Here is a 13,620-nt window from a genome sequence, read left to right on the forward strand (position 1 = left end):
GCGGAATGCCGTGGGGGACGCATCTCTGAGGGCCCTGTGATCACCATTACCAGCAACCATCATCCAATCTACTGTTCTGGGGTGTCGTGGATTTGTAATTGACCACCATTACTGAGATAGGTGAGGGGGAGGCTGGGAGAGGCGAGGGCATGTGCTATGGGTGCCGTTTCCCGCCATTAGAAATAGCGGCAGCCAATTTAATTTACATAAGGTGGTCAGTTAGGCTAGTTAGGGCTAACAGGCTATCTATAATTCTATCTTCTGTCTCTGCCCCCCTGATGGAGAACTCAAAAAATAAAAAACCAAGGTTAAGTAAAGGAAGTGGTAGTAGCAGTAGCCGACCCTTTCAAGAGACATGGACCGAGATGTATGGCATTATAGAAAAAAATGGCAAATCATTTTGCGTTCTATGTACTGAAACGGTAGTAAGCAGAACGTGGAATATAAATAGACATTTTGAAACTAATCATTCCCAGCTCTTGAAAAAAGTGAGGATGAACGGAAGGAATACATTTCCAGGCAGCTACACTTTTATAAGAGCCAATCTAAGTCCATCCTTAAATTTGTAAAAGGTTCTACAAATTTAACATCTGCAAGTTTGAGCATTGCTCACTCCATAGCTCAGCATGGAAAAGCACTCAGTGAGGAGAATTTATTAAAGAAACTCTCCTAAGATGTGCACCAGTTCTATTTCACGATATGCAGAATAAAGATGCAATTATTAAGAGAATATCTGAGTTACCAGGAAATTTGGAGTGCCTGGATCCGATTACCAGACACTTTTAGCACCCTGAAAAATATAGCAATGGCTTTACTCACAATTTTTCCCTCTACGTACTTTTGTGAAACCTTATTCTCAGCGTTAAATAATATCAAAACCAACAAAGAAACAGATTGACAGATGAAGTTAGTAGCGCTTGCTTGGGCTTGAAGTGTACAAATACCAACCTTCAATTGAAGATTTAGCCAATGAAATTCAGCAACAAAAAAGTCACTAATAGGCAGATTAGTTAAAGAATTCCTCCTCCCCCTCACTTATCTTAGTTCATGGCACCCCACACAAGTTAAATAATATCAAGACCAACAAAAGAAACCGACTGACAGATGAACAAAGAAGTCACTAAGTAGGTAAGTTAAATAATTAGTTTTTGGTTTATTAAATACAGTTTTATATTACAATTATACATTTTTGTTATTTAAACTATAAATATCGCGAAATTATGGTTTTTTTCTCGAAGTGACACACCACCCGAGTTATGCTCGGTTTTTTGGCGAATTTTGACACACCAAGCTCAAAAGGTTGCCCATCACTGTACTAGACTGAATACTGCAGAAAGATCCAGCTGCATAACAAAGGACTGCCTACCCCCATCTACAAATATCCCTTCTTTTAGGTAATAAAGCAGCCAACACCATCTTCATACAACAACAAAAAAAAAATAAGCAGCATAAAATACAATGCACTGTTTCAGAATCTTGCCAGGTACTTGTGACCTGGATTGGCCACTGTTGGAAACAGGATGCTGAGCTCGATGGACCGTCGGTCTGTCCCAGTATGGCAATACTTATGTAACTACAAAACCGTAATCGAGATATCAAGCAGCTCACACTGTAGATTTTTCTGCAGCTTAGTAAGTACTGGCAGACTTGCTACTAGATGATAATTTGCACATAGCTTTCATTCAATATTTCCTTTCAATAAACAGGTCAAAACTATAAGAACAACCAAAGTGGGTCAGACCAATAGTCCATCTAGTCCAGTGTCCTGCTTCCAACAGGCCAATCCACGTCACAAGTACTTGGCAAAATCCCAAACAGCAGCATGATTAAAACACAACAAAGTAAACAGACTCTTAAGTTTGTACCCGAGGCAATGGAGAGTGATGTGACTTGCCAGAGGCTGCAAGAAGCTTCTTTGGGATTTGAACCTTGATTTCTCTGGTTCCTGTTTCTCTAACCACTAGGTTACATCTCTACTCCTACTTATACTATCATCTGACCCATTAACAGGAAAACTACCTTCTGCCTAATAAACCAAGTTACCCAAAAGATACACAGAGTCTAACATATCCCTAACAACTGAGCCAGGAAAGAATCCAGTGGGCAGTAGCCCTTAAAATGTGTTGATCAACATCTTAACCATTTTAAGGGAGACTAATAAGAAGAAATTCAACAGTTTATCAAACAGCAAGTATTACCAAGTAATAAATTTCTCCGCTATTCTCTAATCCTGGATAGACTATAAGTGAACAGAACGATGTCCCTCCTCGTACACTCTTGGATTTTCATGATCTTTTTGTTGAAAAAAAAAAAGTCAGCAAAATCTTCTGCCTGAAATCCCTTACCCAAGGTCACATCCAAGGGTTAAATAGAAGTTCCTTAGAAGGACTGTGACTCCATGTTATCAATTTTGAGTGACATAAACTTTTCTCTTACCAGTTTTTATGCTCTCTAATCTGTGCCTGCCATACAAGTCTAGAAGTCTCATCCGAAGACCTCTGCCAAACCCTCTCCAATCTCCAACACTTTGGCAGGTATAGACAGCAAAGAGCGTACTAGGGCAAATTAACATTCTATTATGTACAAGTCTGTCCAGCACTATCCCTGCCTCCCAACCACCAGTCCCGCTTCCCACCACCGGCTCTGGCACAGACCGTATAAGTCTGCCCAGCACTATCCCCGCCTCCCAACCACCAGCCCCGCCTCCCGATCTTGACTAAGCTCCTGAGGATCCATTCCTTCGGCACAGGATTCCTTTATGCTTATCCCACGCATGTTTGAATTCCGTTACCGTTTTCATTTCCACCACCTCCCGCGGGAGGGCATTCCAAGCATCCACTACTCTCTCCGTGAAAAAATACTTCCTGACATTTTTCTTGAGTCTGCCCCCCTTCAATCTCATTTCATGTCCTCTCATTCTACCATCTTCCCATCTCTGGAAAAGGTTCGTTTGCGGATTAATACCTTTCAAATATTTGAACGTCTGTATCATATCACCCCTGTTTCTCCTTTCCTCCAGAGTATACATGTTTAGTTCAGCAAGTCTCTCCTCATACGTCTTGTAACGCAAATCCCATACCATTCTCGTAGCTTTTCTTTGCACCGCTTCAATTCTTTTTACATCCTTAACAAGATATGGCCTCCAAAACTGAACACAATCAAACTGATAGACAAGATAGCATCAAGCATCCACATGGGAACTATTCATATTCACCACTTAAAAATTTAAACCTGCTAAAACAAAACAAAACAAAAAACCAAACAAACAAAAAAGGACAAAACCTCTAGATATGGGTATTAGATTGTAAAATGGAAAAAACTTTGGATGCGCATTCAAAACTACATTATGGTAGAGCTGTATAGGGCAAATAGGTAACAAGTGCTAGAAACTCACCAGCATCACCTTCTATTATTTCTGTGAAAAGCTTTTCCAAGTTAGATATCAATGGTTATAAGTGTCTATACATTCAAAGAAAGTTGTCATTAAGCTACTATACTGAGATCCCCAGGAGAGAGAGAGAGAATTAAATTAGGCTTTAAAATGTTGTAGGATACTAAAACAAATTATCCGTTTTACTCTTTTGGGGATCTTGTCAGGTACTTCTGATCTGGATTGGTCTCTGCTGGATACAGGATACTAGGCTTGGTGGATTCTGATCTGGATTGGTCTCTGCTGGAAACAGGATACTAGGCTTGATGGACCTTTGGTCTGTTCCAGTATAGCAATGTTTATGTTCTTATATGCTTTCTCAGCAGAATATTATCAAGGAGCAGAGGCAGAAAACATGAACTGTCCTTGTATGGAAAAAGCATAACTTACCAGAATATAGGACTTTCACCAGGTTCCTTTACTTTGTAGTATTCTTTATCTTGCGGCAATACTTTTGTTAAACCAAAGTCACCAATTTTCACTCTGTTCTCGTTCTCAACTAAAATATTTCTGGTTGCTAAATCCCTGTGAATGTATCTCTTAACTGTAAGATATTCCATACCCTGAAAAAAAATCAAGAAATGAAAAAAGCTGAATTAAAGAAAGTTTGTGAAATAATGCCGTTCATAGAATGCTGAGCAAAAGTCTGGGGAACCCTCTAGGATAGCCTATTTTAGCACATTTTATACTCAGAACATAACTGTGGTAGAACAGGATCTAATCATAAGAGAAAAAAAATTATACCACTGAATAAATAACTCGGATGAAAAGGATATTTTAATTATTTACTCAACAATAAGGGGGTAAACTCTATAACTGAATGCCTCTATTTAGGTACCTCAAGGTCATGTAGTAGAAGCCTATTCTATAATAGAACTAAGGCATCTAGGTTCTGTCACAGAATACTAGCATAAGCTGGTATTGGTGCACCTAACATCTAGGTGGCTGTACTTATGCCAGTGATGGAGCTGGTGTATATGAAAGTGCCTACATGCAGCAGCACTGAATGTAACTTACCTTATTTTGTAAGCTACACATGTAAGTGGGAGCTCCGCCTATGTCCCACCCATGTGCACACCCCCTTGCAAATCTCTGCTATGCAAGATAGGTGCATATTTATAGAACAGTGTTTAGGAGAAATATTGGCATATACGTACAAATGTGTGACCCAGATCATCCCTTCCCCTCTGTACCCACTACTGATCCTTGGATGACTGCAACTGTCCTATTATAATTTTGGCATTCTTTTTCCTATTTAATTGTGATGTATGTAAACCACCTTGACCTGCCAGCTCAGCTAATACTCTATATCAAGCATTAATAATAAACCAACATATGTTAGCATTCTAAATATGTTCAACCTAATGCACATAAACATTAGTGCCTAATTTATAGAATTGCCCTTCACATATCCTTGTGTGGAGAAGCGAACTCTTCATTCAATAACCTCTGGCATTTCCTAGAGCAGTAGTAATTTCAGATAATGATTTGCTGTAACTTTAGATTATCTCTCAGCTTGTATCAAGTCTTGCCGCAACATTTCAGCAGGGTGTAAGTCAGGACTTTGACTATTATATTATATTTGACTATTATATTTGGGATTCACAAACTTATTCTCAGAATTACATTTAGAATTGCTGAAATCCCTTCATCACCTTTTGGTCTGGCAATTCCTCCTTTATTTTCTTCTAGGTTAACTGGAACCCAAAATTCAGATTCTAATGCTATGAGCTTTCATTCACAAATACTGAGGGATTGAGATGAAACTAATAAACCAGTCACAAAAACATGACCCCTCAATAATGGCTTCTCAATCCATATTGGTGTTACCCTCCATCAAACTGTCCACCATCTTGATTTGGCATTTAGGATGCTGTCACAACTAATGGGATCCTGAAAATCTTTTGAAAGACTCATTGTTTGTCCCTGAAGAATATTGAAACTGGGTGTCTCATTTGATCTTTCACATCAGTTTTTAACAGATAAGTGATGAGCAATTTTTGTTTCAGTGATACACATTTGTGGTGTTCAGCAGATTGTAGGCATCGTTGCACAAGGATTGAATTTTACTATCTTTGAGAGCATTACGTTTTGTAGTGAATTTTGAAACATATTTTGAACACTTTTTGAAGCTTTAAATGATCACATAATTATTTGGGACAGTGAAGGAGGGTAAGACTGACATGGATTGAGAAGCTGTTATTGAAGTGTTACATTTTTGTGACCGGTTCATTAAAGTGTGAGCTCAATCTGGGTCATGATGACAATATAAGTGATCCTGAATTCTGAAGGTCTACCCTCCTTATTGAATAATGAAATCTTTTGTCATTAACCCATTAGTGCCCAATGTTCCCATAATAAGCCATTATTATGGGAACATTGGGCGCTAATGGGTTAATTGTTTTCAGTTCCATATCAACTGTCAGGAATAATCATATAATACACATACACATTATCTATTTAAACTAGCACTATTATCATTTCTGTAGAGCAACTAGACCTATGCAGTGCTGTATACAAACATATAAGACAGTCTCTGCTATATAGAGCTTACAATCTATCAAAGACAATCAAGACAAACAGAACAAATAAGAGATTATGAAATTTCTTTTATATACACACATAAAATGAGGGGCAATTTTCAAAAGCCATTTATCCAGGTACAGGAACTATTTAAAAATTGCCCACCCTTCCTGCAGGTAAAAATATGCACTGATAGTTATTTGAGTGGCTGTCAGAACACTGTTTTGCTTTAGTTGAAGCTGCTCTTTGTCAGCCCCCAGAATCACTGTAGATGACTGAATAGTCTGCCTAATGGTTAAACTAGCCCTGCTTCTGTGATAACAGCAAATATACTGTTCACAATCTTAGCCTCCTGTGACAATTAGCTGTTGGCACTAAGAAATAAGCTATGCCTTCTTTTTGGTATTAAGTAACAGGTTACATCCTCGTGGGCAAGTAAGAATCCCACACCAGCAAAAATTGCTTTTTGCGTTTGAGTGAGCCCCTAGCATCTCTAGCCTCCTTTGTTGCCAACAGATGCAACAGATTCCTCCAATGCCAATATGTTAGGGGTTCTAATAACACCCAATATTGTAGAATACATTTACATACCATCAAACACATTTTATGGAATAAATAGGTTTCACCGTTATTTTTCACTCTAAACGCAGCCAGTTTATCTAACAAAAGTTGGTCCACAGTCCCAAACAAATCCCATTCCTTGTGTTTTAACATTAAAGAAGTACACTTAATTAGATCTTGTCTGCAAAAGACCCCTAAAGCAGGCTTTCTTAAGCCTTAATAAGGTCTTGTGTTAGGTCCTTTTGCTTAATAAACTACATCCTTGAGAATCCACCATTTGTAAGTGTTGGAAGACTCATCTGCTTTACCTTACTGTGACTGCCTTAACAGACTCCATAAGGTTTTTTCATTCCTCCACTTCAATGGTTCTTTTTCTTGAAAAATATTAGGGCCCGATATTAAAAAGAAAAGAAAAGAAAAAAAAAAGCTCAGCTCTTAAATTTGTGCCTTATTTTCAGTTAAACTTTGGAACTAAGATTTCAGCTGAAAATGTATCTTAATTTAGGAACTTAAATGTTATGCATACAAATTCAGCCCTGCTATTCATTTGCCTAATTTGAGCCTAGTGCTGAAAATCAGTACTAAGCTCATAACGTTTTCCCTACCCTAAATCTTCCCCTGTTGCCAACCACCTTTTTAGCTTCTAAATTTAGGAGTTTAGTGAAATTCTGTGTATAAATTTAGGTATTCACCCCTTATAGTACATTTTCAGAGACCAATTCAAGAGTATAACTCCCAAAGTTAGTTGCATAAGTTCTTCAAATATCAGGCCCTAAAATGGTCACAGGAGCAGTCCCAGTGACAAATTTGCCTCTTCCTTTGATGACACCTAAACAATACTTCAGTGACATACAGAAACCCCTTTATGCACCCTTAACGATGTCTAGGAAAGGTATACAAAATTCTCCCAACTCCAAGTGTGACAGAGGTCTTTTGACCTATCAGTGTGACTTATTATGGCTGCTTGTTAAAGAATGTTTACAATAATTGCCCTTTCACACCCTGCAGAATTTATCAATGCAACATTCCAACCATATTAATTCACCCCATGGCAGGAGATCTATGATCAGTAAATGAGTTAAATATGTTACCTTGCATATCTGAGATGAATACTGCAAAAGTTTCTTATGATCCAGTCTCTCCTTATGCTTCTGCAGATAATCCCGTAAACTTCCATATGGTAAATATTCCATAACTAAGCGCAGATTTCGACGACCTAAAAAGGGCAGGAAAGTTTAGCTTTTGGCATTTTAGAATTACATAATTATGAAATACAAACAACTAAGTACTGAAATTCATGGATGGTAGGGGAAACTATTTTATGTCGCATAGGTAATATAATTTTGCTACTGCCTCGAATGATTAGCAACTTATTCACAGTTTTGGGAATAAGCAGTGTACTATATGAAGACACTACTGTGGCTAAGACAATGAGGAGCATTTTCAAAATGACATCCAAATCTGATTTTGGAGGTTTTTCAAAAAAACATCCAAAAATCCGGTGCCAAACATGGTCATTTTTGAACCAGAAAAGTGTCCTTTTGGTTCGAAAATCACCTTACATAAGAACGTAAGAGTAGCCATATACTGGGTCAGACCAATGGTCCATCTAGCCCAGTATCCTGTTTTCCAAACAGCGGCCAATCCAGGTCACAAGTACCTGGCAGAAACCCAAATCGTGGCAAGCTCCCAATAGAAACTCAAAAAGAAGAGAGACACACATCCTTGCAATATAACTAGCTGCAAACTGTGCCAACACACTTCACAGGACCCTACAGTCATTCACAAAGAAAAAATATTCAAAATAAAGGAATCCTTCACATGTTCACCTTCAAATGTAGTATATATCATTCAATGTAAAAAGTGTGAAGAAGGGTGCTATATTGGAAAAACAAGCCAGATGCTAAAGACGAGATTTAATCTACATAGACATCATATGAAAAATGCCAATGCCAACCAGGATGTCACCTCTGTGGGACAGCACTTTACAAAACCAGAACTCTGCATTAATGATTTTATGGTGAAAATACTAAAAGGAAACTAAAAGGAACACAATACCTTTGAAGTCAAAATGATTTTGACACCACCAGACAGTACGTAACAAAGATCAGGGTTTTCTAGGCTATTCTAAACTATAACATTCTACTGTTTTGACACCCTCCATCTACCATCCATCTCTCCCTGTTCCTCATCCACCAAGCTCCCCCTTTTTTCACCTAACCCACCTCACCCTTTTCCTGTGAGACTGTCATTGAAATGCCTTTGTGTTTCACTTGTATATACTGATGTTTGCCAACATTTGCTTATTTCTGATCTGAAGAAGGGTTTCCTTCGAAAGCTAATCAAAAATGTATTAAGTTAATCCAATAAAAAAAGGTACCATCTTATTGTCTTTTCTATGTTTTCTTTTATTTCCTTTAAAAGTGGACAAATATGGCTACCACATCACTTTACTCAAAACCACAGAGGTAAGCACAATTGTCTCCTCAATCACTGGAACAAACCAAGGGTCCAAATAGAATGTTAGCTGACACTTTGCCTACCTTGGAGCAGGGGTAAATGCCAATGTCTAGACTTATTTTTTCAAGTACGCATATCCATTGTAAAATTAGTAATACATGCATACTTCCTCTAGCTCGCCCAAACCACACCTACAACATACCTTCCTCCAAACTATGTGCGCTGTGGGTTTGAACTTGTAAATAGCAGACTTGAAAAATTGTCTAGGGAATTTACACATGTAAATGTCACTATTTATACATGTAGATGCCATACAAGCCTTTTAAAATGACCTCATGTATAACCAAAAATATTAATTTTGTTCTTTTGATACATCTTTTACATTTCCTACATACCAGCACTGTAGCAGACACCTTTGTATTTTACAATGTTATCGTGCTGCAGTGACTTAAGGATTTCAATTTCCCTTTCAAAATCTCGTAGATGCTCTTCTGTGCTGTGTTGTAACTTTTTAACAGCTACCACCTCACCGGTATTGTCTTGCAGAGGATCATATCGGCACATCTCAACACTACCAAAATTGCCCTGCAAAGAGAAAAATATTTTAACTTTGACTTGTTAAAGGAACAGTTTTTATCACTGATTACGGGCCAATGTCATGTTTTTTTATTTTTTATTTTTACTGATAATTAATATTAATTACAATAATAAATCAAACTGTGTGACTATAATATGTGATCTCAAGAGGGAAGAACTAAGTCAATTTAGATCTCAAGCAACAGTCCCCAGTTTCCTGTGGCAAGGGTTAGATTCTGCAGCAAAAATTCTGAAATTCTACAGTTATGCTGCACAACTGTAAAAGTCTGCATTATTAAATCCTCTGTAAAGAGATGGGGTAGTTTATTTTTTATAGTTTAACGTTTTTATTGATGGCACAATATGCAACATATAAGTATCAATAAACATGTACAAAATACAAAGTTAGTCAGTCCTTGAAAAAACATTTGGACAATGTGTCATCAAACTTTTACTGTACCTTTTCCCCCATCCCCCCCTACCCATATCTTACTTAACTACTCAATTAATGCCCAGCTTTGTCCCCTATTGGCGAACAAGGAGTCTATTCCCAAATGGTACAAAGATTAACATCAACACAATTAGTCTAACATTGATTATACTTTCCCTATGTCTTCATGACTTTCTGTGTCACCCTGTTTTGATTTTAAGCAGGATATCACTGTCTTAAACATCACTAGTTATTTGTAATTTGTACGCACCAAATGTAGGACTGTACAACCCCTGACCATCCTTAAGTGTTGTCTTAAGTTCCTCCCCTCTTCTATTCCCCCCTCTCCCTCCTTATACCCCCCTCTTGTGTCACACTTTATGGGCATCAAAGTGAATTCAGTCTCTTTGATCGTAATTTATTAAGGATGAGGCTTCTACCTCGCTGTGTGAGTTTGGCTATATAAGGACTCCAGATCTTAAGAAATCGAGCTTTTCGTTTAAATGAGCCTCTGGCCTCCTGCGCTTCCCAAGTCAGTAGTTGATGTATTTGGTTGCGCCAATGCCAGAACTCAGGGCTATCCGGTGTGGTCCACATTTGCAAGATACACAGCATAATTTCATCCGCTTTAAACCCTCTGTGAGCCAGGACAGTCCAATACTACTTGCTTGGGCGTGCCTTGCACTCAACTCGGCATCAGCAGGGAGAGAAAAGCCACCACCCGCTTCCAAAAACATCTTATGACCTCACAGCCCCATAGCCCATGGTATAGTGTATTGTCAGATGATTTACATTTCATGCATGTAGGTGAATCAATTCCCCCAGTTTTGAACAACTGAACCTGTGAAAAATATGCTCTATGTATAACTCGATATGCACACTCTCTATAACCTGCCCCATTAATTATTTGTGGAATACCCTTGAGGTGAGCTACAATATCCCAGGAGGCAAGATCACATCCCACATCCTCCTCCCATCGCCGTCTGAGCTGTGTCAAATCTTTACCGGGTGTCAAGGACCATAACCTCTTCTGGAGACTAGAGATAGAAGGAGCGTCTTCTGAGGTTTCCTCAAATAGTGTCTGAATCTTCCCACCCAGTTTATAATTAACAGCCGCTTTGTCTAAGGAATGTATATAATGCTTCAATTGGCAGTAGGCAAAAGTGTCACCCCAGTTTATTGATTCGTGAGGGAACAGCTGTTCTAGTGGTCTAAGCTTGCCTGTCCAATCCACCACTGCCCCCAAGTTAGTGAGACCTCGCTGTTCCCATTTTTTAAACACTGAATTCCCAGGCCCAGGTGGAAATTTCGGGTTCCCCTGAATAGTTAGAAGTTCTGGGGTAGATTTTTTTTATATTTCATTCTTTCATCAAGCATGTAAGTGTTTCCTACATACAGATAATTCTCTTCCAAAAGAGAACATAACAGAAGATAAATTAAAATGGTACCTTGCCAAGTTGTTGAAGGAATTTAAGATGTCTCTCTTCAAACTGTGCTGGATCTCGGTTTTCAAAAGCCCCAGAAAATCCAAAAGCCCCAACTCTGTTTGGCAGCATGTCACTTTCGGTCAGCAATTCATAATCTATGTAATACAAAAAAATAAATTAGTGGAAACTACAATGCTGTCTACATTAATTTATTCTTGGGAATTACAAAGGTTTGTTATGGTATGTTACCATGGGTTATTCGCTTCTTAATGCATGTTAAAAGGGCAACAACACGTTAATATTCCATACTGCTGGATATATAGTAATGAGATGCAAAGCATGCAAAACAGTTCATTACTATGCTACCATGTTATTCCTAGAAAAATATTGCAGCAAAAAGCTGGTGGATAACTTCCTAAAAGAAAAGTCCATACACCATTATTAAGATGGACTTGAAAATCCACTGCTTATTTCTAGGATAAGCAGCATAACATCTATTTTACTGTTTTGGGATCTTGCCAGGTACTTGTAACCTGGATTGGCCACTGCTGGAAACAGGATACTGAGCTTGAAGGACCTTCGGTCTGTCCCAGTATGGCAACACTTATGTTATGTTCCAACCCAGGAGCATTAAGCCAAAAAAGCCATGCCCTCATACTCCTGAGCGCTTGTTAAAGGAACCAGCCACAGTGAAAGTGGGCTCCCCCTCGACACTGACACCAGTCACAGTCATCCACCAAAGGATCCCTCTCTCCTGAAGACTCCATCCAAATTCAATCTCCCCCTCATATTTGATTCCCTGCCTAGAAGGTAACTCTCTACCAGCAAATGCCACGCCACCTCCCATAGGACCCCCAGGCCTACTTGTCATAATCCCTGATGTCTAATGGGGTCAGGTCAGGGGTGATATTGTGTTGCTCCTGCCCCTTGCCAGTGTCAGGTTTAAAATGGTTTTGGTGACCCACAGTAGTAGTCTTGCTGACACCATTTTGAACGCAGCACCGGCAACTGGCAGGAGCAACTGGCGATCGCTCTTGCCCTGACCTCACTAAATACCAGGTCCTATACGAGAGTGAAGAAACCTTCTGGACCAGGTGTAAAGGGGGAGGGGAACTTGAATTTGGGGGTCTTCAGGAAGTAAAATCAGATATGATAGGGCCTTTGGGAGGGGCAACTGGATTTTGGGCGGGGGGGGGGGGGGGGGAGTCCCTTCAGGAGGGTAGTATCAGAAGCAGCTCACTTTTTTTGTGACTGGTCCCTTAAAAAATTATCCAGGAGCATCAGGCTATGGCTTTGCAGCCCAATTCTCCTGGGCAGAGTGAATAATGATGCTTATGAGAATTGGAAAAGGTACAGCGAAGGGCGACGAAAATGATAGTGGGGATGGGACGACTTTCCTATGAAGAGAGGCTGAGAAGGCTAGGGCTTTTCAGCTTGGAGAAGAGATGGCTGAGGGGAGATATGATAGAAGTGTATAAAATAATGAGTGGAATGGATCGGGTGGATGTGAAGCGACTGTTCACGCTATCCAAAATACTAGGACTAGAGGGCATGAGTTGAAGCTACAGTGTGGTAAATTTAAAACGAATCGGAGAAAATTTTTCTTCACCCAACGTGTAATTAGACTCTGGAATTCGTTGCCGGAGAACGTGGTACGGGCGGTTAGCTTGACGGAGTTTAAAAAGGGGTTAGATAGATTCCTAAAGGACAAGTCCATAGACCGCTATTAAATGGACTTGGAAAAATTCCGCATTTTTAGGTATAACTTGTCTGGAATGTTTTTACGTTTGGGGAGCGTGCCAGGTGCCCTTGACCTGGATTGGCCACTGTCGGTGACAGGATGCTGGGCTAGATGGACCTTTGGTCTTTCCCAGTATGGCACTACTTATGTACTTATGTACTTACTCCTGTGTTACCGCATGTTACTCATTCCTATGGTAAATTAAGGTGCGGAAAAAGCCCAACTTTTACCAAACCTTTGTAACTATCCCCCTAAAGGCTACATTTACAAAAAGGTGCTACCACATGCATTAACACAGATATTTACTATAGGTCTCATTTACTAACAACACATCTTAGGGGTTTTAACATGCGCAATCATGGTAGTGCAGTTTAGTACGTCTAGCCCTAAGTATTTCCCCTTAGAAAATGGGAGAAAATCTTTAGTAAATGGGTCCTACAACGTGAGAAGATATAGGCTGCAGGATTGTAAA

The 13,620-nt window shown here is 39.3% G+C and overlaps 1 protein-coding gene across 2 annotated transcripts in view; it reads right to left on the reverse strand.

The window, feature by feature from the left end:
* Positions 1-13,620, reverse strand: part of JAK2 (Janus kinase 2) — a 283,942-nt gene that overhangs the window by 30,045 nt on the left and 240,277 nt on the right. For both annotated transcript variants that reach the window (XM_030193799.1, XM_030193800.1), the window contains 4 exons: positions 11,429-11,562; positions 9,370-9,559; positions 7,606-7,730; positions 3,821-3,993 (listed from right to left, as the gene is read on the reverse strand). In XM_030193799.1, the coding sequence (XP_030049659.1) occupies positions 3,821-3,993; positions 7,606-7,730; positions 9,370-9,559; positions 11,429-11,562 (622 nt within the window). The remainder of the gene's footprint in view (positions 1-3,820; positions 3,994-7,605; positions 7,731-9,369; positions 9,560-11,428; positions 11,563-13,620) is intronic.

The sequence above is a fragment of the Microcaecilia unicolor genome, chromosome 2 (genome assembly GCF_901765095.1).
Source record: "Microcaecilia unicolor chromosome 2, aMicUni1.1, whole genome shotgun sequence".
Taxonomy (NCBI): domain Eukaryota; kingdom Metazoa; phylum Chordata; class Amphibia; order Gymnophiona; family Siphonopidae; genus Microcaecilia; species Microcaecilia unicolor.